General features: G+C 40.9%; 1 protein-coding gene across 1 annotated transcript in view; it reads right to left on the bottom strand.

Annotated features, from left to right (window-relative positions):
• LOC124612684 (kynurenine 3-monooxygenase-like) overlaps positions 1-20,918 on the bottom strand; it is a 189,175-nt gene that overhangs the window by 9,805 nt on the left and 158,452 nt on the right. The window contains exons 9-10 of the mRNA XM_047141019.1: positions 7,575-7,715; positions 7,317-7,478 (exon numbers count right to left, since the gene is read on the bottom strand). Coding sequence (XP_046996975.1) covers positions 7,317-7,478; positions 7,575-7,715 — 303 coding nt within the window. The remainder of the gene's footprint in view (positions 1-7,316; positions 7,479-7,574; positions 7,716-20,918) is intronic.

Genomic DNA, 20,918 nt, shown 5'->3' with positions numbered 1-20,918 from the left:
GCATTTTTCTGCAATATATATTCTACTCGGAGTTTAGAATTTATTGCTACTAATATCTGGTTTCAGCCAACTTTCTGTCCCAAGTATTATGGGGGCATTATTACCATTTATTAGCAAGACTAGTTCTGGGATACTTGCACAGATGCTCCTGCAGTTAACTAATACTAGATTAACATTTTCTTTCTCTGATCTGCCATGAACAATGTTACTCTCTTTAATTAATGAGGATAGCATTCTTTCCTGTCTAAATTCAGAATATATCTTATTGGGCCTGCAGAGGGATTCCTCTATTCTAAAATAGCCAGATGTACATATCAGACATACTCTGCTGCCCTACTAACTGCTTCCTGCATGCAGTGCACGCCTGATCTATTAAGGGGCTCCTACAATTCTCAATCCATTAGTGGAAGTCAACATATCTGCATCAAAGGTCATCACAGAATTGTCTGAGACCCTAGTTGGAGCCTTTCACTCAGCTCCAAACCAGAGGATCATGACTAGTTTTGGGAATAATGCTGCAAAATGTTAGCTCTGCTTGTACCCTGCAAGCGAGGCTAACTGTCTTCACCAAAGCTGCCAGATGGCCGGTAAGAATGTAGGATGGCCTCTGAACCCAGGCATCAGGTGTAATTTGTGCTGACATGAGCCACAATTTGCAGCCAGATAGATCCAGTGTGCTCAATCACTGCTGGCAGAGCTCTCTCGGTATGTCAAGATGTGACCCTCTGCCAGGCAGACATAGTGGATACTGTGAAACATAGCAAGCTGGAATTTAAGCTGCTGTGTCTCCTGCTCCCCAGAATATCTATTTTTTTCATTCTATATCTAATATAACTGCACACATAATAGGTACTCTGTGCAGGAATGTGTAAAATTAATACAGGGTTATTACAAATGATTGAAGCGATTTCACAGCTCTACAATAACTTTATTATTTGAGATATTTCCACAATGCTTTGCACACACATGCAAAAACTCAAAAAGTTTTTTTAGGCATTCACAAATGTTCGATATGTGCCCCTTTAGTGATTCAGCAGACATCAAGTCGATAATCAAGTTCCTCCCACACTCGGCGCAGCATGTCCCCATCAATGAGTTCGAAAGCATCGTTGATGCGAGCTCGCAGTTCTGGCATGTTTCTTGGTAGAGGAGATTTAAACACTGAATCTTTCACATAACCCCACAGAAAGAAATCGCATGGGGTTAAGTCGGGAGAGCGTGGAGGCCATGACATGAATTGCTGATCATGATCTCCACCACGACCGATCCATCGGTTTTCCAATCTCCTGTTTAAGAAATGCCGAACATCATGATGGAAGTGTGGTGGAGCACCATCCTGTTGAAAGATGAAGTTGGCGCTGTCGGTCTCCAGTTGCGGCATGAGCCAATTTTTCAGCATGTCCAGATAAACGTGTCCTGTAACGTTTTTTTCGCAGAAGAAAAAGGGGCCGTAAACTTTAAACCGTGAGATTGCACAAAACACGTTAACTTTTGGTGAATTGCGAATTTGCTGCATGAATGCGTGAGGATTCTCTACCGCCCAGATCCGCACATTGTGTCTGTTCACTTCTCCATTAAGAAAAAATGTTGCTTCATCACTGAAAACAAGTTTCACACTGAACGCATGCTCTTCCATGAGCTGTTGCAACCGCGCCGAAAATTCAAAGCGTTTGACTTTGTCATCGGGCATCAGGGCTTGTAACAATTGTAAACAGTAAGGCTTCTACTTTAGCCTTTTCTGTAAGATCTTCCAAACTGTCGCCTGTGGTACGTTTAGCTCCCTGCTTGCTTTATTCGTTGACTTCCGCGGGCTATGTGTGAAACTTGCCCGCACGCGTTCAACCGTTTCTTCACTCACTGCAGGCCGACCCGTTGATTTCCCCTTACAGAGGCATCCAGAAGCTTTAAACTGTGCATACCATCGCCGAATGGAGTTAGCAGTTGGTGGATCTTTGTTGAACTTTGTCCTGAAGTGTGGTTGCACTGTTATGACTGACTGATGTGAGTGCATTTCAAGCACGACATACGCTTTCTCGGCTCCTGTCGCCATTTTGTCTCACTGCGCTCTCGAGCGCTCTGGCGGCAGAAACCTGAAGTGCGGCTTCAGCCGAACTAAACTTTATGAGTTTCTCTACGTATCTGTAGTGTGTAATGACCATATGTTAATGAATGGAGCTACAGTGAATTTATGAAATTGCTTCAATCATTTGTAATAGCCCTGTATATATACAAAGTCTCATTTAAGCATATAACTCAATTTCTTATGTTTAGCTCCCTAATTACAATGATGCACTTACTTTAACTAGAAGTCTAAGTAATTAAAAGGTCTAGGTAATGGAAATTATCATGATGATATAGGTAATCAAATAATTGAAATGAGGGACATCTTACCCAAGATCCAAGATCATTCCCAACTCTCCTAAAGTGGTGTTCAGTTGCCAACACAACCTCCACAACATCCTGGTCCATCCCTATGCCACTCCAAATCCCACCCAGATGCAAGACCTGCCAAATCCACCTATCCATCACGTCCTATTCCAGTCCTGTCACAGGCTCATCCTTCCCCATTACAGGCTGGGCTAACTGTGAAAGCAGCCATGTCATTACATCAGCTCCCCTACAAGCATTGCACAGCTTTTACATTGGTGTGACTACCAACTAGCTGTCCACCAGGATAAATGGCCACTGCGAAACCATGGCCAAGAGCAAAGTAGATCACCATGTGGCACAACATGCAACTGAACATAATGTGCTTGATTCAGCCTAGGCTATCTGGATCCTCCTCTCCACCATCAGCTTTTCCGAACTGCACAGATGGGAGTTATCCTTAAAACAATATCTCCTTTCCCAAAATTATCCCAACCTCAACCTACAGTAACCTGCTGTCCCCACACCTTCCACCCAGAAGTTTCTAACCCCTCTGTCCTATCACCTCCTCCCTACACATGTTCCAAGACCTTCAGTGTTCACCGATCACTGCCAATGTACCCACCTGACTTCTTCTCATTTTCTACTCCCCATTGTCCTCCCCCCCCCTCCCCCTCCCTCCCTGCCCCACCACAGGCTCCTGACACTTTTCTCTCCCCCCACCCATACCCTGCTCTCTTCTCTTTCCCCACCCCCTCCAGATTGCTGCTTTCATTCAGTGTGACAGTTACATTCTGGTCTGAGCTGCCAGAAGTGGTAGACATGAGGGCATGAGGTGTGCTTGCTTGTGTGAATGAATGTGTTTGTGTTTTTTCTTCTGAAGAAAGCTTTGGCTGAAAGCTAAATATGTAACAGTCTTGTCATTGTGTCTGTTTGCAACTCAATATGTCATCTTTATGGTAAGTAACAATCTATCCTTTTCCTTTTATAGTGGTTACATAAGTGCTGCATAATATATTAAAGCTATTTGGAGGATACTATTAATTCTTCACTTGCAGAAGTTTTTGGGACTAAAATGCAGTATATTTTTAAAACTAGTTATGTACATGGTGGACAAATAAGTCATGCTTTGTCAGTTATGCACTATCTTGCACCCTGAAATGTAAGAAGGTCATCTACCATGGAACACATGATATTTTGCAAACAATCTGGGCTTCTTTAATGTCTCAGTAATTTTTCTTGTCTTGGAAATTGAAATTTTTGTTATTTGCCAACAGCTTCTACTTCAAAATATTTTTAGCTTGTAACTGGTTTTCGATAATACTTCTTCCTAATTTGACTTCACTTGCTGATGATTGGTATGTAGTAGATCAAAGATGTAACACACAGGCTATTAAATACATATTGACAAGATTTTTGTAATTGAAATCTTTTTAAATTTGAATAGAACATACACTCCTAGGTCTATGATCATGATGCACCTTGAAATACGTTTCGATTTTAATAAAGCTTATTTTTTCAGAGTAATTTTTGCAGTTTCAGAACAAGACCGTGTTGCATGTAAAGAGAATGCTGTCAGTTCAAAATGAAGTAGGAGAATATATGAAACACTTATTATAGGGCTGGCAAGAGGTGAAAGACTGAAAAGTGTTCAAAGGTACAACTCTCTCCCCTACTAATTCTACATCTTTCTTGGCTTTACTTTTGCTTCTCATTTTTTTTTTTTTTTTTTTTTTTTTTTTTTTTTTTTTTTTTTTTACTGTCTTTTGCCAGATTCATGCTTTCAATCTTACAATCTGTTTCTTCATGGCCTGACTCTTTTGCTGCTTTCCAGGAAGAAAAATTACAGGAGAAAGATGGAGGGTCCAGAGTATGAGAAAGAGATAAGAGTAGGTTCTAGTGGCTGAGTTTGGATAGAGTAGAAAAGTAGCATGGGGAGTCTGAGGATTTCCTGATTTGCAGCCTGTACCATTGCTAGATTTCCAATTTGTTGGCCAAAAGTTTTGGTTCATAATTTTATGTTGCTGGAGAGTTCTCACTTAAACAAACCAAAAAAAATCAGGTTGGAAGGGAAAATCCAAATGGTATAGGTTAGCAAGTGGGTCCTACCCTCATCAAAGGCAAGGCAGCTATAAAAGAAGCCACTATTTTACCAAATTCACTGTATTCAATCCTAATATGAACTGGAACAGATTATCCACCTGGGTGAGTGGCCACCTTCAAACCGTAGCAATTGGCCACTTACACCACATGGTACAGACATGATGTTCAACATGATATGGTAGACTTGTCTCTGCTTTACAGCCTACACCTCTGAATCCCCCCCCCCCTTCCTCATTGCCCCCCCCCCCCCCCCAATCACACCCTCACCCCTACCCCATGTCCTCTTCAACACTTCTGAATGTTGCGGATACAAATGCTCTCTTCAACATGTTCTTCATTCCCCAAGACCACTGGCCTCAGTCTCTGCTGCGCCTTGCTTCTTTCACCCCACTACCCCTCCTCCTCTCCTATTTACATCCCATAGTGTGATAAAAAAAGCAAGAAAAAATGTTTTTTTGTAAATAACTCACCTTACCTATCAACAAAGTCTCCTTTGAGGGATATAAACTTGATTAACTTGGTACACCATCAAAAAATAGGTTCTTTCAAACGCCTCAAAATACTCATTGACTGCAACTATCAGTTCTCATTTGACAAAAATTTCTTCCCAGCAAGCCAAAGTTTTAAGTTATTGAACAGGAAGCAGTCACTTGGGGATAAGACTGATGAACAGGGTGGATGAGGAACCAATTAACTGCCCAGTTCATACACTTTCCCCATTGTTTCATCTAGAGTCACAAATCAGGACAAAAAGTCTTGTGGAGCGTGATTAAACATCATCAGACATTGCTAGTTCAGACAATCCAACAATGAAGCACAATGGGGTGCAGTTATGATTCTGCCTTTTTACATATCATCTATAAGGATTAATCTTTGGAAATCCCAAAAAAACGGTGGGCATCACCTTACTACTGACATAATGGTCTTTGCCTTCTTCTGTGTAATTTTGCTAGACTTTGTCCATTGTTTTGACTGCTGTTTTGGCTCTGGTGTGTAATAATGGATTGTTTCATCTACAGTCACAAATCAGGACAAAAAGTCTTGTGGAGTGTGATTAAACATCACCAGACATTGTGTTGAAATGTTGTGCCAAATGCTTTTTTTGGTTACCTGTGAGCAGTTGTGGCACCCACCATGCACACAGCTTTTTCATAACCGATTCTCCATGCAGGATACTATGCACTTGCTCAGTTAAGATGCCTACAGTCTCAACAATCTCATAATTTTTATTCAGTAATCTTGCTTTACCATATAACGGATTTTGAAAATGACCTCCTTGGTGTTGACCTCAACTGGAAAGCTGGAGCACACTTCAGTTCTTGTCCAGCCTTATTTAAAATCATTGATCCAAAAGTATATGGTCTTCAATAATGGTGAAAATTCTGCCTGAACTTTGTCCGATTCTGATTTGATTTGTGCAGTAGTCCAACTCTTCAAATGAAAATGTTTAATAACAGCACAAAACTCAGTGTTTTCCATTTTCAATTGCAGTAGACACACTGACCAATTCAGGCAGCTCTCAACAATGAACTGTGTGTGGTACATTGTTAAAATTCTTTATACAATCTTTGGAATAGACAAGCTTACCAACCATGAAGGTCCAACAAAAATGATTCATTCTTTCATGGAAATTTACTAGACTTATCAAATCACCCTCACAGAACTTTTTCTTATCTTTTTCTCTAGACCTTTGAGCTTTTGCCTGTAGTCTCCCTTATTCTTGTGTTCCACTATCTTTCCTGATGTCCTCCTGCCCTGTTCTTTCTCCTACTTCACTCCCTGCCCCTCCTCCTCAGTCCATGCATTTCCATTTGATTCCATTTAAAGTAAACAGTTTTCTCACTATTTTGTATCCTTGTCCCTAGCTCAACTCCATTTCTCTTTGATAAGAATTGATCCATACTCTAATTCGTATTATATTGCATGCTTGGTATTCATGCAGATAATGTCTCTTGTTGCAGACATAAACTACTGAATTCAGTCAGTTATTTCACAAACACACAAATTTTCTTGATGTAATTTTTTCATAGTATCTTCCCTTGGTAAGATTTAGATTATAGCATTACAAAGTTACACTGGAACCAGTCATGTGATTATATGAAGTGGGAAAGTCAAGAGAGATCAATTATAGCTGAAGAAAGCTGCAGGCTATTATGAAACTAGTATAAACTGCAAAAGTGCAATTTATTTAGGAAAGGGGCAGCGTATAAAAAACTTGCAGGTTCCTCTTTGCAACACTGATTAAGTATATTGTTCCTGCATAAAGCTGTAATAATAGCGGAGGCCAATTGTGCCCAATTTGGCATGTTCTGTAGGGGCATGTAGTCTGTTCAACTTGTGTACCAATACTGCATTATAAAGATAATCTCTAATTATCTTAGGAAATGTTTTCATAAAATTTTGAGCATCAGTCATCATGCAGTATTTTAGTGTTGTAATTATCCTCTCTTCCATCCTTGTGCATTGGTTCCACAGGGATAGTGAAAATATTGGTGCAATCACAGTAAATATAGGAACTTATATTTAATTAATCACAAGGGGAAAAAATTAATAAGCAGTGGGACTGGAAAGAATGCTCCACAGTGGTCTCCACCGTGATTTGTAAAGTGTGCTTATAGGTTTAGTGAAGGGAGAGTTGATTATGGCACAGTAAGAAATACATTTTGAGGCTTACATTTTCTTGTTTCCATTCACCTTTGAAGTTCATTTAAGAGAAAGTCTGTAACAATGTTTCCAAATGTTCCACAGGTGATTTTTTTGCACCGTAAAAGTGTCTAGATTTTCACTATACTTCATTTACATTAATTAGACATTGTTTTTTAACTATTGTATTTTTAATCTATTACCTTATCCTGCCAATACTTGTTCTTCAGGCACCAGGAGTATCCTTCACTAGTAAATGTAACTGATATGTACAGTGGAATCCATAGTTTGGGTATTATTTGGTAGAGTGCATTGTCCAATTTCTTCCTCAATAAGAATGATTTGTGGTTCATTAGGTCTCGCATCTGAAATAATGGAATAAAAGAAATTCACTTTCACTTTAGTCGTATGTGTTTACTGAAATTTACCAAAGCTGGATATTTTATACAAGGGTAACTTACTTCATAGTAATTGTACATTGCTAGATCACAGATTGCTTCTGCATCTTTGTTTCTTATCTCTGAATATTTAGGAAGAACTTTAGAGAAATCTTCATTGTACTGTTGCATCAAGTTGTCAAGTATTAAGCAATCTTCAAAACCCTGAAAAATATAATGATTTAAAATCAGTGTATGTAACAGAACAAAGTATTATGTGCCTTAAACCAAACCAGAAATAATCCATGCAGTTAAAATTAATGACAAGAACTCAGTGACTATGAAGCAAGTGACTGCCCAGACCATAGGAAATTTATCACCATACTCTGCAAACCATGACAGAATAGCACTAGTTGTGTGTCTTTCCAGATTGTTTTCTCGAAACACTACAGTCTTGTTGAAGAACATGAGTACTGTACAATGCTTCTGTAAGTATCTGGAAATTTGTTGCATATGTATAATTAACAAAACAATAATGCCCTTACAATCAGTGCCCTACCTTATAGAGAGCTAAATTAAGGAAGGAAATGCATATGCTTGTTGGAGGAACCATGTACCATTTTCTGAAATTATACAAGAAAACCACAGAACAGTTTCTGAGGATGGCTTATTTGGGATTTCTAATGCACTAAATTTATGCTTATATATCCATGTTTTATCCATTAGGCTACTCCAGGTTAATCTTCACAGTAAAAATCAAGCCATGCAGAACATTAACATTTTTGGGTTTTTCCATGTATAAACTCACTGTGTTTTCAGAAATAATATGTGAGATGAATTCTCAGACCTTTTGTATGTGTGTTAGCAGCTTGACATCTTGCAGCTATCATCCATAGTAAAAAGAGATGAACACTGCATATCTACTCCATTTACTGTGCTTATAGATTTTCCATCAAACACAGAAATAGGATTTACTTGTGTAATTCTTGTGCTTTTCTGATATTTTCTAGTATGTGTCACTGCTAGTTTCATAGTTGTCTTCATTTTTGGCTGGAAATTCCTTAAATGTTAATCTGAGAAATATTTAATCACAGCCTACAGTTGCACAAGGGAAACCATTGGTGTTACATTAGGGATCCTAAATTTGCTGAATCATTCAAGAAATTGAGGCTGAGATCAAATGAAAATCATAAGAGTTTCAGTGAGGTGTAATTATTTATGAAAAATTTTACTAAACTATCATCTCACATAATTTGACTCATTTGACAAAGCTGTTTCAAGCTTGATTTAGGGTAAGATGTTGAACAAGAAATACAGCATCCTCTGACCAAATGGAAAGTATGTGTTAGGGAAATTTTAAGAGTTCAACCCCCCTCCTTCAGAAGTACCTGGAGAATAAGTTATAAGCTGATCACCTTAAAAGTACACAGGCAGAATGCGATACAAACATTCCAGTGACACCACCACTGAAGACAGTCACTGCGGAAAACAACTCATTGGCTTCCTAAACTATCGAAATAGTGATCATAAATAAGAATACAGTTCACAGTGAAGGAAGATCTTGTCCCCATCTTTCTGGCTCCAGTGGTTACAAAAATATATATCAGACTCTTGAGTCACACTGTGTATTCCAAATTCACTTTCACTATACCAAATTTGCAAAAATAGCTAGTGAATTGTTATTGGACATTTATCAGGACCTGATTAATATACTTGTAAAATGTAAACATTTTTAGCAAAACATAAAATGCAATATCTGAAATTCAGAGCAGACCATGTGCACTGGCACTTCAGGCACTTACACACCATAGCAATAAATGTTTAGGACAACCTTTCTAATAATAGTAGTAATATTTATTCAACATCGAATAATCAAATGCAATCCCTAGAAATAATACAGTTTCAGGACATCATACAGATTATTCTTCTGAATACGTCAGTCTATAAATTACAAACTAAAGATTTGTTTGTATTAATAAATTTTACATTTTGATGCATTTTACATTTGGTAGTATACAATCACAATATTACAAATATTGTTGTTATCAACATTATATTAGTTGTAGGTTACTTAAAACTATGAGCTTGATACTTATGAAGCACTTTTCATACAGATATAATACTCATCTAGGGAATAAAAATGGTTTTCAATTAGAATTCTTTTTAGCTGATCTTTTAATTTGTTAGTAGGAAGGGTTGTGAGACTTTTTGGTAGGGCATTGGCTAGCTTCAGCCCAGCATGAAGTGCGTTTTTTTTTCATATAAAGCTGTTCTGCGGCTATTTACATGGTATCTGAACTTTTGCCTTGTATCGTACTGGTGGAGATCAAAGTTGAAATTTGGATTTATTGTTTTCTGACAGAGGTACCCTAATTTATACTATAGAAATACAGTACCATTCCTGTTTAGACTCTCTATGAGGTATTCAGTGCTTAACACAGCACCCTACATGAAAAATACGCAAATTCAGAAATAAACTGCCTCCACAAGATCTCTGCTGTTTCAGTGACTGGAACATCAACAATGACAATACTTGACATTGACCTACAAAGAGTGTCTCACTAAATGCCATACGAAATATTTGTGCAAAATCTGTAAATGTGACAAATAAATTTGCTGCTCTAGAAGTCCAAGAACAGTGCTGTGAAATTAGCAGTAATGAAAGTATGGTTTCCCCTACATTCCAGTTCATGAAAAAGGTGAAAGAAAACACAGCAAACAAACAACATTGCTTTAGATTCCTTTCCAAAAACTGACTCAGTTTGGTAAACAAAAAAACAGTGAATGTGAAAATAAACAAGAACTGGTCTGTGTTACAAAGAAGAAAGAAACAAAAATCAATGTTTTTGGAGACAGTCACACCAGGGGAATTTCTCAAGAAATGCGAGTCAACAGTAAATCATCAACAGTTACAGTTATGATTAAACCACATTCTGGTTTCAAAGAAGTGATGAAAAACATTGTAAAATATAACTATGTCAGGTGGGACAGTGTTGTAATATTTGCTGGAGCAAAAGACATTTACGGAAATAATGCTATGAAAATGTATAAACAGCTCTTGAGTCTTTTGCTCAACTGTCAAATACAAATATTATACTTGCAAACTTTGCCCACAACCATGTTCTATCTGAATGGCCTTGTGTAAATAAGGAAATTCACAAAATTAATGCTAAACTTAGAAGTCACTGTAGGGTTTTCAGTAATGTGCAATTAAACGATTCAAGCACATTTGATAGAGGATGTTTTACTACTCATGGGCTTCACTTAAACAGTAATGGGAAGGCCAGGTTAGGAAACTTAATAAGGGAATCAGTTACATGTAATTACAAAATGACAGTCAATGAACTGGGGTGGTACAAATCTCTAATAGGAATATCACCATTTCCACCAGCACAAATAGCAGTAGCACTCTGATCAGCTATCCAGATGACAGTAGCAACAGAGGAACCTTCTACAGAACCAATATTAACAGCTGCAGCAGAACCAACATCAGTAGCAGTAGTTATACCATCAACAACAAACCAACCAAAGTCATTGGCATTCACAGCAACAACACACATCAGCAGCAGTTGTCAACCCAGAAGCAGACACCCACCCTTGTGGCGCCAGGACTTTTGCTGGGGCCAAACAGTGAACTGGGAAATAGTTAAATGTTTGCAAGCAGAGGAATCCACAACAAGGTATGAGAACTGTAAAAGGAGTAAGAGATTGTAGTAACAGAGTGTAAACATATAGGAGTGGCAGTTCATTCAGATCCTCTAAAGATTATGAGTTTGAATATTCAGTGTCTTAAAAATAAGTGAGTTGAACTTGAGATAGCAACAATGGTGTAAGGACAATGGATTAAACAACATAAATTTAAGCCAGTATAAACTTGCAGTCCATTCTGTAGGCAAACCACCAAAGGTGGTGGTGTATGTATTTATCTGGGTCCCAAACTTAAATTAAATTAAAAATCTGACACTAAATCATTAAGTGTTGTAAAGGTTTTTGAAGCAGTAGCTTTCAGTTGTATATTTTAAAGAAGAAAATAATTGTTGCAGCAGTTTAGAGATCACCATCTGGGGACACTGAAGTCTTTCTTAAGAAATTGGAAGTATTCCTCAACACTTTCTCTAATGAGAACTCTACCATAATTCTTTGTAGTAACATTAATATTAATCTCTTGGTCCAAAGTTCAGTAAAAACCAAGTTTCTAGACATATTAAAAAGTTTCAACATGTTTCTCCACATATCAGATCCCACTAGAACAACATACTCCAGTGAAAGTTTAATAGATAACGTCTTTCGCAATGTGGTCAAAAATGAAGTGACAGTAACAAATGGGAAAATATAGGATTATTGGATCATAACTCAGTAATCCTTAATCTCACTGCAACTACTAAGAAGAAAGCTATACTACAAAATGAGTACAAACAATTTTCCTCTGCTGAAAATTGTAACCAGTTCAAAAGCATCTTAAAAAATGAAGTTTGGTCAGAAGTCTTGGTACAAACAAACACAAATGATGCTTACAATATATTTGCTTCCAATTTTATGACAAACTTAGAAATGTGTTTCCCAAAAAAGCTTGTGTCAAATTCCTGGATTACACCAGGAATTAAAAAGTCACATGAGACCATGAAAATATTAAGTTTAATCTAAAACATGTGACGATCTGCAGTTTGTTGAGTATGTGAGGACCTACAAAAAGACTTACCACAAAAGAATAGCAAAGCAAAATTATTATTCAATGGTAGATTAATAAGGAAGGCTTGTAACATGTCCAAAATAATGTGGGAAATTGTAAAAAAAAGAAACAGGGGGATGAACTAAGGAACAGGAAATTAATCTCTAAAATAAGGAAAATATCTCCACAGAAAAGAAGTCCTAACTGACATGTTAACAATTATTTTGTAAATATTCCACATACTTTAAATAGCCTGTATAAACAACAACCAACAGTGATGGCTCCAATGATAAATATCAGCATGATGACAATTTCAACAGATGAATATGAAGTACTAAAAGTTATTAAAAGCTTGAAATCTAAAATGTCATCTGGGCTGGATGAAGTATCAGTAATGAAGAAAATATTTAATGAAGAAAACTGAATCATGTAGAGTCAAACCTATACTGCGTGTAGCAAACTTACCTTTTAGTGAAGGGATATTTCCTGATAGGCTTAAAATCTCTAAATTTATGCCACCAAACAAAAATAGTGACGTGCACAAAATAGAAAATTACCAACCTATATCATTCCTCTTGGCGTTTTGTAAAATACTCGAGGCATTAGTGAAAATCAAGGTTGCCAAATATCTAGAAAAACATAAACTAATAGATAACAGTGAACATGGTTTTTGAGCAGTTTACAGTACAGAAACACCCATCTTTGATTACACAACAGAAACAGTAAGAAATCTGGAGTTAAATAAACATTTTATTGGAATTAATTTAATTTTCTCCCAAGCTTTTAATACTGTGAAATACCACTAGGGAAACTTGAGGCAATAGGCATTAGGGGTATTGACAAAAAATGGTTTGAATCCCACCTGCAAAACGGGTCACAAGTTCTTGAGCTGATGTCATCTCACAATTTTCATAGTTTTAAACTTGTATCAGAACGAAAACTAACTGAAATAGGTGTTCCACAGGGCAGCATACTGGATCTGTAGCTATTTCTAATTTATATGGATGATGACAAGTGTCAAGTCAATTAGCAATATAAAAGAATCATTGTGTACTGCAGCAGAAAAAAGTGCTCTCATAGTTACAGATGTAGCGACGCTCCCACGCGCTAATTCAAGCTCGCCGGTGTGTGTGTGTGTGTTTGTGTGCTGTGCGCGTGTGTCAGTGCAGTGCTGTGCGGTTGTAATTACTTTACGCGACGTTTGTGTAGTTCCGTGCCCAACCTCTAGAGGCGCTGTGTTTTCTAGCTTTTATATATGTTCTGTTATTATTATTATTATTATTCCTTGTTGTTTGAGTTAGTGAGTAGTTCTGTGCCTCCTGACTTGTGTGGACGAGTACTGTTTCCTCTCCTAACTACGGAAATTTCCGAGGATTAAGGATCCTCTGTATAGGCCGGAAGCAAATTTTATAGCTCCGATCTGTCCATGCATGCCGGGCGTCGTCAGATACGCGCTCGCAATAAAGTTATTGTTGCTCAACCGAAGGTCTCATTCTTCTGAATCACGTTAAGCAAAGGTCGGACAGCCACCAGTTTAGCTGGACTCGACAAGTGGTGACCCAGACGTGATTCAAGCAGAGCCCGACGTGATTCAAGCAGAGCCCGACGTGATTCAAGCAGAGACCGATGTGATTCAAGCAGAGACCGACGTGATTAAGAAGAAGCAGCCGAGAGCTACGTAAGTAACGAGCACATAATGACCGAACAGCAGGCCGTCTCCAGGATTGCAGTCCGTTTGCCGCCGTTCTGGCCCGACAACCCGGTACTCTGGTTCGCGCAGACAGAGGCAAGTTTTAGCTGCCCTGGAATAATGGTCGAAGCAACTAAATTTGTGCTGATTGTGAGCCAACTCGACCAACGCTATGCAGCCGAGGTGCAGGACATAATCACAGCACCGCCCGAGGCTGGAGCTTACGGCAGGCTAAAATCAGAGTTGATTCGACGGGTGGCCACATCGCAAGAGGACCGGATACGTCAGGTTCTGACACAGGAAGAAATTGGCGACAGGAAGCCTTCTCAATACCTGCGACATCTACGCAACAAAGTTGACACCGTTACTGTGCCAGACAGTCTGCTCAGAACGCTGTGGAGCAGTAGGTTGCCGCCGCAAATAAAAGCCATAAGCGCGTCACAAACAGACATGCCGCTGGATGACGTGGCGCAGCTAACAGACCGGATTCAGGACGCGATCACACCGGCTCCGATCAGCGCAGTCGCGGCGTTGGATAACAGTGCAAACAGTACCGCGTCTGTAGCACGAGCCGACCATGATTCTCTCGCTGCCAAGGTTGAGCTTTTGTGCGCCCAGGTCAGTGCACTGCTGGCACGTGACGACGACAATAATAGAAGAAGCTGATACAGATGGCAGCGTTCGAGAAGTAGATCTTCCGGCGGTACTACCACTCCGCAAGGTGAGGTACCATTGTGCTAGTACCACCGACGATTTGGCGATCAGGCAAGGAAGTGCACATCGCCATGCTCGCACCCAAACACCACCTGCGGTCGACAATAGGCGCAACCGACTGCCAGTTATCCTCCAAGCGCCTGTTCATTACCGATAGGAGTTCCGGCATTAAGTTTTTAATAGACACTGGGTCGGACCTCAGTATCATACCACGAACAGCCATACATCGTTGCCGGCCACCAACTGCCTTCCGTCTGATGGCTGCCAACAATTCTTCCATCGCAACATATGGCACACAGAGGATGGAACTTAATCTCGGCCTACGTCGCACGTAGGAGTGGGATTTTACAGTGGCTGACGTCACGGAGGCGATCGTCGGGGCTGATCTCCTCGCACACTACCACCTGCTGCCGGACGTCGTGAACGCACGCTTGGTAGACAGCGTCACTGGCTTAGCAGTCACGGGTTTCCGTCGCAACACCGCAACGCACAGTGCCAAGCTGGTCCATGCTACGGAGGGTGAGTACACTGAATTACTGCTTAACTATCCGAACTTGACCATTCCGCCCGGCGCTCCCAGGTTCATACCACACGACACGATGCATCACATTCAAACGACTGATGGTCCCCCAGTAGCATGCCGACCTAGGCGTCTCGCTCCGGACCGAGTGAAGATAGCGAAGGCAGAATTTGACGCCATGATTCGCGAGGGCATAATGCGGGCATCTAAGAGCCCGTGGTCCTCCGCATTACATCTTGTTCCGAAGAAGGGTGGAGCTTGGCGCCCATGCGGTGACTACCGTGCGCTTAACGCGCGAACAGTGCCGGACAGATATCCCGTTCCGTTACTGAGGGATTATAATCACGCTTTACATGGTGCCACGGTGTTCACAGTTCCGGACTGCGCTAAAGCGTATATACAGATTCCGGTGGCCAATGACGACATTCCAAAGACTGCAATAATAACGCCTTTCGGTTTATTTGAAAGCAAATTTATGACTTTCGGTTTACGCAATGCCGCTCAGACCTGGCAAAGGTTTATAGACTCGGTTCTCCAGGGGCTGCCGTTCTGTTTCGCCTACCTGGACGATGTGTTAGTGTTCTCTGCTGACCGCGATCAACACCGACAACATCTGCGAGAGATTTTCGAGCGATTGGAGCGTTACGGTGTCGTCTTGAATGTGGACAAGTGTGTTTTTGGGCAGTCAGAGGTGACATTTCTTGGCCATAAGATTTCTGCTGAAGGCTCTCTTCCTCTGTCCGAGAAGGTGGACGCTATCTTGCAGCTACCCCGACCAACTACAATCAAAGAATTACGTCGTTTTTTGGGGATGCTAAATTTTTATCGACGACACCTTCCTCACGCTGCAGAGCTGCAGGAACCTGTGACGGTGGCATTATCAGGCCCTAAAGTAAATAGCAAGTCTCTGATACAGTGGACAGAGGACATGTGTTCTGCGTTCGAGGCAACAAAGAGGAGCATGGCCGACGCGGCGCTTCTCGCACACCCACGGCTCGACGCGCCATTAGCAATTGTCGTAGATGCGAGCCAGACGACGATCGGTGCCGCGTTACAACAATGACCGACAATGCATGGCAGCCACTGGCGTATTATTCCCACAAGCTTTCGCCTGCACATAGAAAATGGAGCACATACGACCGTGAGCTCCTGGCAGTATACCAGGCAGTGAAATATTTTCGCCCCCAAGTGGAAGCGCGAACTTTCACGATATATACAGACCACAAGCCACTCACGTTCGCCTTCCATCAGAATAGTGTCAACTGCTCTCCCTGTCAATTTCATCACCTTGAGTTCATGGCCCAGTTTACTACCAACATTAGGCATATTTCTGGGATCAACAACATTGTTGCAGATTGCCTTTCACGGATCAGCAGTGTTTCCAGTACCATAGACTTTCCTGCACTGGCACAGGCACAGAGAGACGATGAAGAACTCCTTGCCTATGTTAAAGACACGGCTTCCGCATTGCAACTGAAACTCGTTGATGTTCTGGGGGAAGATACACAACTATACTGCGACGTTTCGCGCGGCCGACCTCGTCCCTTTCTGACGCCGGCTTTTAGAAGACAAGCCTTTGATATAGTACATGGATTGTGCCATCCCGGGGTACGCCCGACATTCCACCTAGTATCGCAACGTTTCGTGTGGCCAGGCATGCAAAAAGACTGCCGCGAGTGGGTCCAATCTTGTCTTCAGTGCCAACGCTGCAAGATTAACCGCCATGTACACGCACCGATCGGCGATTTTCTGGATACCACCGCCCGCTTTGCGCATGTTCATTTAGATGTAGTCAGACCACTTCCACCTTCGAACGGGCAAAGATATCTGTTTACAATGATCGACCGTTTTACACGTTGGCCGGAGGCAGTGCCGGTGGATAATATCACAGCAGACACATTAGCTTCCACTTTTGCAATGACTTGGTTGGCAAGATTTGGATGCCCACTACATATTACCACTGACCGCGGACGGCAATTTGAATCAGACCTGTTCTCACAGCTGGCCAAGTTTTGTGGTTACACCCACCATAAGACCACAAGTTATCACCCAGCAAGCAACGGAATGATCGAACGCTGGCACCGTTGTTTGAAGGCCGTGCTGATGTGCCACGAAGATACCTGGACAACCGCACTACCAGTGGTCTTGTTAGGCTTACGGCCGACTTTCAAACCAGACCTGGGGTCGTCAGCGGCAGAACTGGTTTATGGAGAAACACTGCGCCTTCCTGGTGACTTTGTAGACGCTGATGCCACAGAGACAGTTGCTACTGGCCAGCTGGATTTCTTGCGACAATTGAGGGACCATGTATCAAAGATTCGCCCTCCGAAAGCCACACGTCATGGCAAGCCGCCCACTTTCGTGCACCAGGACCTGGAACAATGTTGTCACGTCATGCTCCGCACTGAGGGCATTAAACCGCCTCTACAAGCTCCTTATTCTGGTCCATATGAAGTGCTACGGCGCAGTGCCCACACCATGGATATCCTAGTGAATGGCAAAACCACGACTGTTGCGTTGAATTGGGTTAAACCTGCGTATGTTTTTCCTGACACCCCACTAGCGGCACTTCGTCGTAGGCATCCATCTACCGCTGTTCCAGACACTGACACCACATCTCCGGCGCCGGCTCTTCAACATCTGCCGCCCAACACGGCACAACATCCGCCTCCTGACGTTGTTTTTCCTCCTCCGACGAGGACGACCCGATCTGGACGTCGGGTGCACTTTTCGGCATGGTATCTCGATGCCGACGCTCCGCTTCCGCCCGGGGGGCTGATGTAGCAACGCTCCCGCGCGCTAATTCAAGCTCGCCGGTGTGTGTGTGTTTGTTTGTGTGCTGTGCGCGTGTGTCAGTGCAGTGCTGTGTGGTTGTAATTACTTTACGCGACGTTTGTGTAGTTCCGCACCCAGCCTCTAGAGGTGCTGTGTTTTCTAGCTTTTATATACGTTCTGTTATTATTATTATTATTCCTTGTTGTTTGAGTAAGTGAGTAGTTCCGTGCCTCCTGACTTGTGTGGACGAGTACTGTTTCCTCTCCTAACTACAGAAGTTTCCGAGGATTAAGGATCCTCTGTATAGGCCGGAAGCAAATTTTATAGCTCCGATCTGTCCATGCATGCCGGGCGTCGTCAGATACGCGCTTGCAATAAAGTTATTGTTGCTCAACTGAAGGTCTTCATTCTTCTGAATCACGTTAAGCAAAGGTCGGACAGCCACCAGTTTAGCTGGACCCGACACAGTCATCATTTTACTCAAATAATCAGACTTTAGATACGAAAAAGAACTAACTTTATAGAGTATGGAAGTAAGCATCAAGAGGAAAGTATGTGCATGATGCCGGGAGGGGGGGGGGGGGCGGGGGGGAATAATAATAATAATAATAATAATAATAATAGAAAAGGTGTGTACCACAAAGTTTCTGTGGGTGTGAACTTATCAACATTTAAACTGGAATGAATATGTCGTGTATCTTATTGAGAAAGTCAGTTAAGCATGTTTTGCCTTAAGAATAATATCCATGGTATGCAGCCCAGAATGTACTAGGACTGTGTACTTTGGCCATTTCCAGTCAGTTGCAAGCTACAGCATAAGTTTTTGGGGCAGAACCAAGTCAAGCTTAAAAGAAAATTTTATTATACTAAAAAGAGCTATTCATTTCATGACACACGCATACCATAAACACACTGTAGACGCTTATTTATACAGCTAAAGATACTAACACTACCATCTACATATATCTTCAAATGCCTGGGAATGATCTGTAAAAATCATTGTAATCTTCAAACAAACTCTAGCTGCCACAATCACAAAACAAGACATTGTAAAGAGTTCCACATTTCCTGTGTGGCAAAAACCAGAAGAGAGAATCATGTATGCCACTTAGGCATAAAGCTTTTAAATGCACTTCCATACAAATTGAAGTGCTGGAAGACAAAAGCAAATTCAGGCATGAAGTAAAAAATTTCTGATTGATAAATGCTTCTACTGTGTCAATGAATATCTGTCACAGACAATAAATTGAAACATTTACTTGCTTTCAATAATTTAACATTCTAATGACAAATACTATATCACACGTGCGATCTTTTGAATGATGAATAAAATAAATAATAAACATGGTGACCGCCATGCGACCAAAAGCAACCATAGCAGAACTACATGCCGGATGCTGTGTGTATGGTGGTGGCCACTGAAGTGTCACATGCATGGAGCTGTGCACCTGGCCTGTCCTGGCAGTGAAACTGTCATCACTAAGCCTGTGGCAGTCAATGTGTTAAGGCCAGAGAAGGAGAAATGGTGTCCTCAAGCAATGACATGCTGACACATCTATGGGAAAACCTATGTTGTCATGAATAAAAGATTTATTTAGTCCACCATCCAGATCACAGGTGATGCTGCAGACTGATTCACACATAAAATGACCATTGTTGCTGCTGTTATTGTATAACTGACAAATATAGATTGTCCCCATTATATTACATGGAAATGGTATTCCATTTTATTCAGAGATGTGACAAAACTTTAGGAGCTAGCTGCTGGAAAAAGAAGCAAATATAAAAGAAAGCGTTTGGATTATACAATTATTGCATGGGTGCCTGCCAGACATAAAAATGTGAAATTGTAAGGTAACTGTTGAGTGTGTGTGTGTGTGTGTGTGTGTGTGTGTGTGTGTGTGTGAGAGAGAGAGAGAGAGAGAGAGAGAGAGAGAGAGAGAGAGAGAGAGAGAGAGAGAGATTTATACCATGTAGCTGTTAATGCCAATAAGTTAACAATCTCGTTGCTTTGTGGGGACTAAATATGGATAGGCAGCCCACAGTGATATCTGTACTATCTGGATGCATAAGTGTAACATGGTAATAGAAAATTATTACTAACTTATTAAATTAAAACTGTGAAAGAACATTTACTCTGCAGGGAAATGACACAAATTTGCAACGCTATTTCCAAAAATCTTTTTTCTGTCGTTTTGTGCACATCATTCTGTTGTAGAAATAGACCACATGTAGTACCTAGAAAGGCAGTTTATCCTCCTGAGTTCTGTACATTACCATGATAGAAATGCTTTGACATCTTCAAATGATAGTAACTGCCAACATAAAACTTAATTGGCAATGCAAAACTTCAGACACCAACTACGTAAAATATCCAGGGTGACTCAAAAAGAACTTAACAACTTTGGAACGATATAGAAAATTCTTGAGATAACTTACAGAATCAGTAGAAGTGCTATTTTGTAGCAAACAACATCAAGTTTCGTGTAAAACTGTCAAGTGATGTTTGTTTGATGTGACTATCATTTGTAATGTGGCAAACATCCCACCGGTAATTAGTTTCTTCCCACACTCATTGTAGCAAATTGGTCATAACTTGTGCAATGGCAGTGTAGATTCAATTTTTCAGGTCAGCTAAATTGTTTGGTAGGGGAGGAATATACACACAGTCATGGATGAATCCCGAGACAAAGAAATCCAGTGATGTCAAGTCTGGAGAGTGAGGTGGCCATGCAATTGGCCCTTTACATTCAGTCCACTGATCTTGGAAGTGATTATTTAGGAAAACTTGAACTTCTGTGAGGAAATGAGGTGGTGCATCACCTTGCTGGAAGTAAATCATTGCATATTGGTCATCTCCATCGGTATGTGGATTTAAAAAGTTTTCAAGCATATCCAGGTAAAGCGAGCATGCTCAGCACCAGTGAAAGTGGCCATTTTAACTATGCACCACGCTGGTGCTCCTTGTGACAGAATGGGGTTGCCAAAAAATGATGCATCTGTTGATTCTGTAAGTTATCTCAATAAATTTATATATCATTGCAAAGTTTTTGACTCATC

This window comes from Schistocerca americana, chromosome 4, assembly GCF_021461395.2.
Source record: "Schistocerca americana isolate TAMUIC-IGC-003095 chromosome 4, iqSchAmer2.1, whole genome shotgun sequence".
NCBI lineage: Eukaryota > Metazoa > Arthropoda > Insecta > Orthoptera > Acrididae > Schistocerca > Schistocerca americana.
Note: the sequence above shows the minus strand (reverse complement) of the source record. Positions and strands in the feature narration are given on the sequence as shown.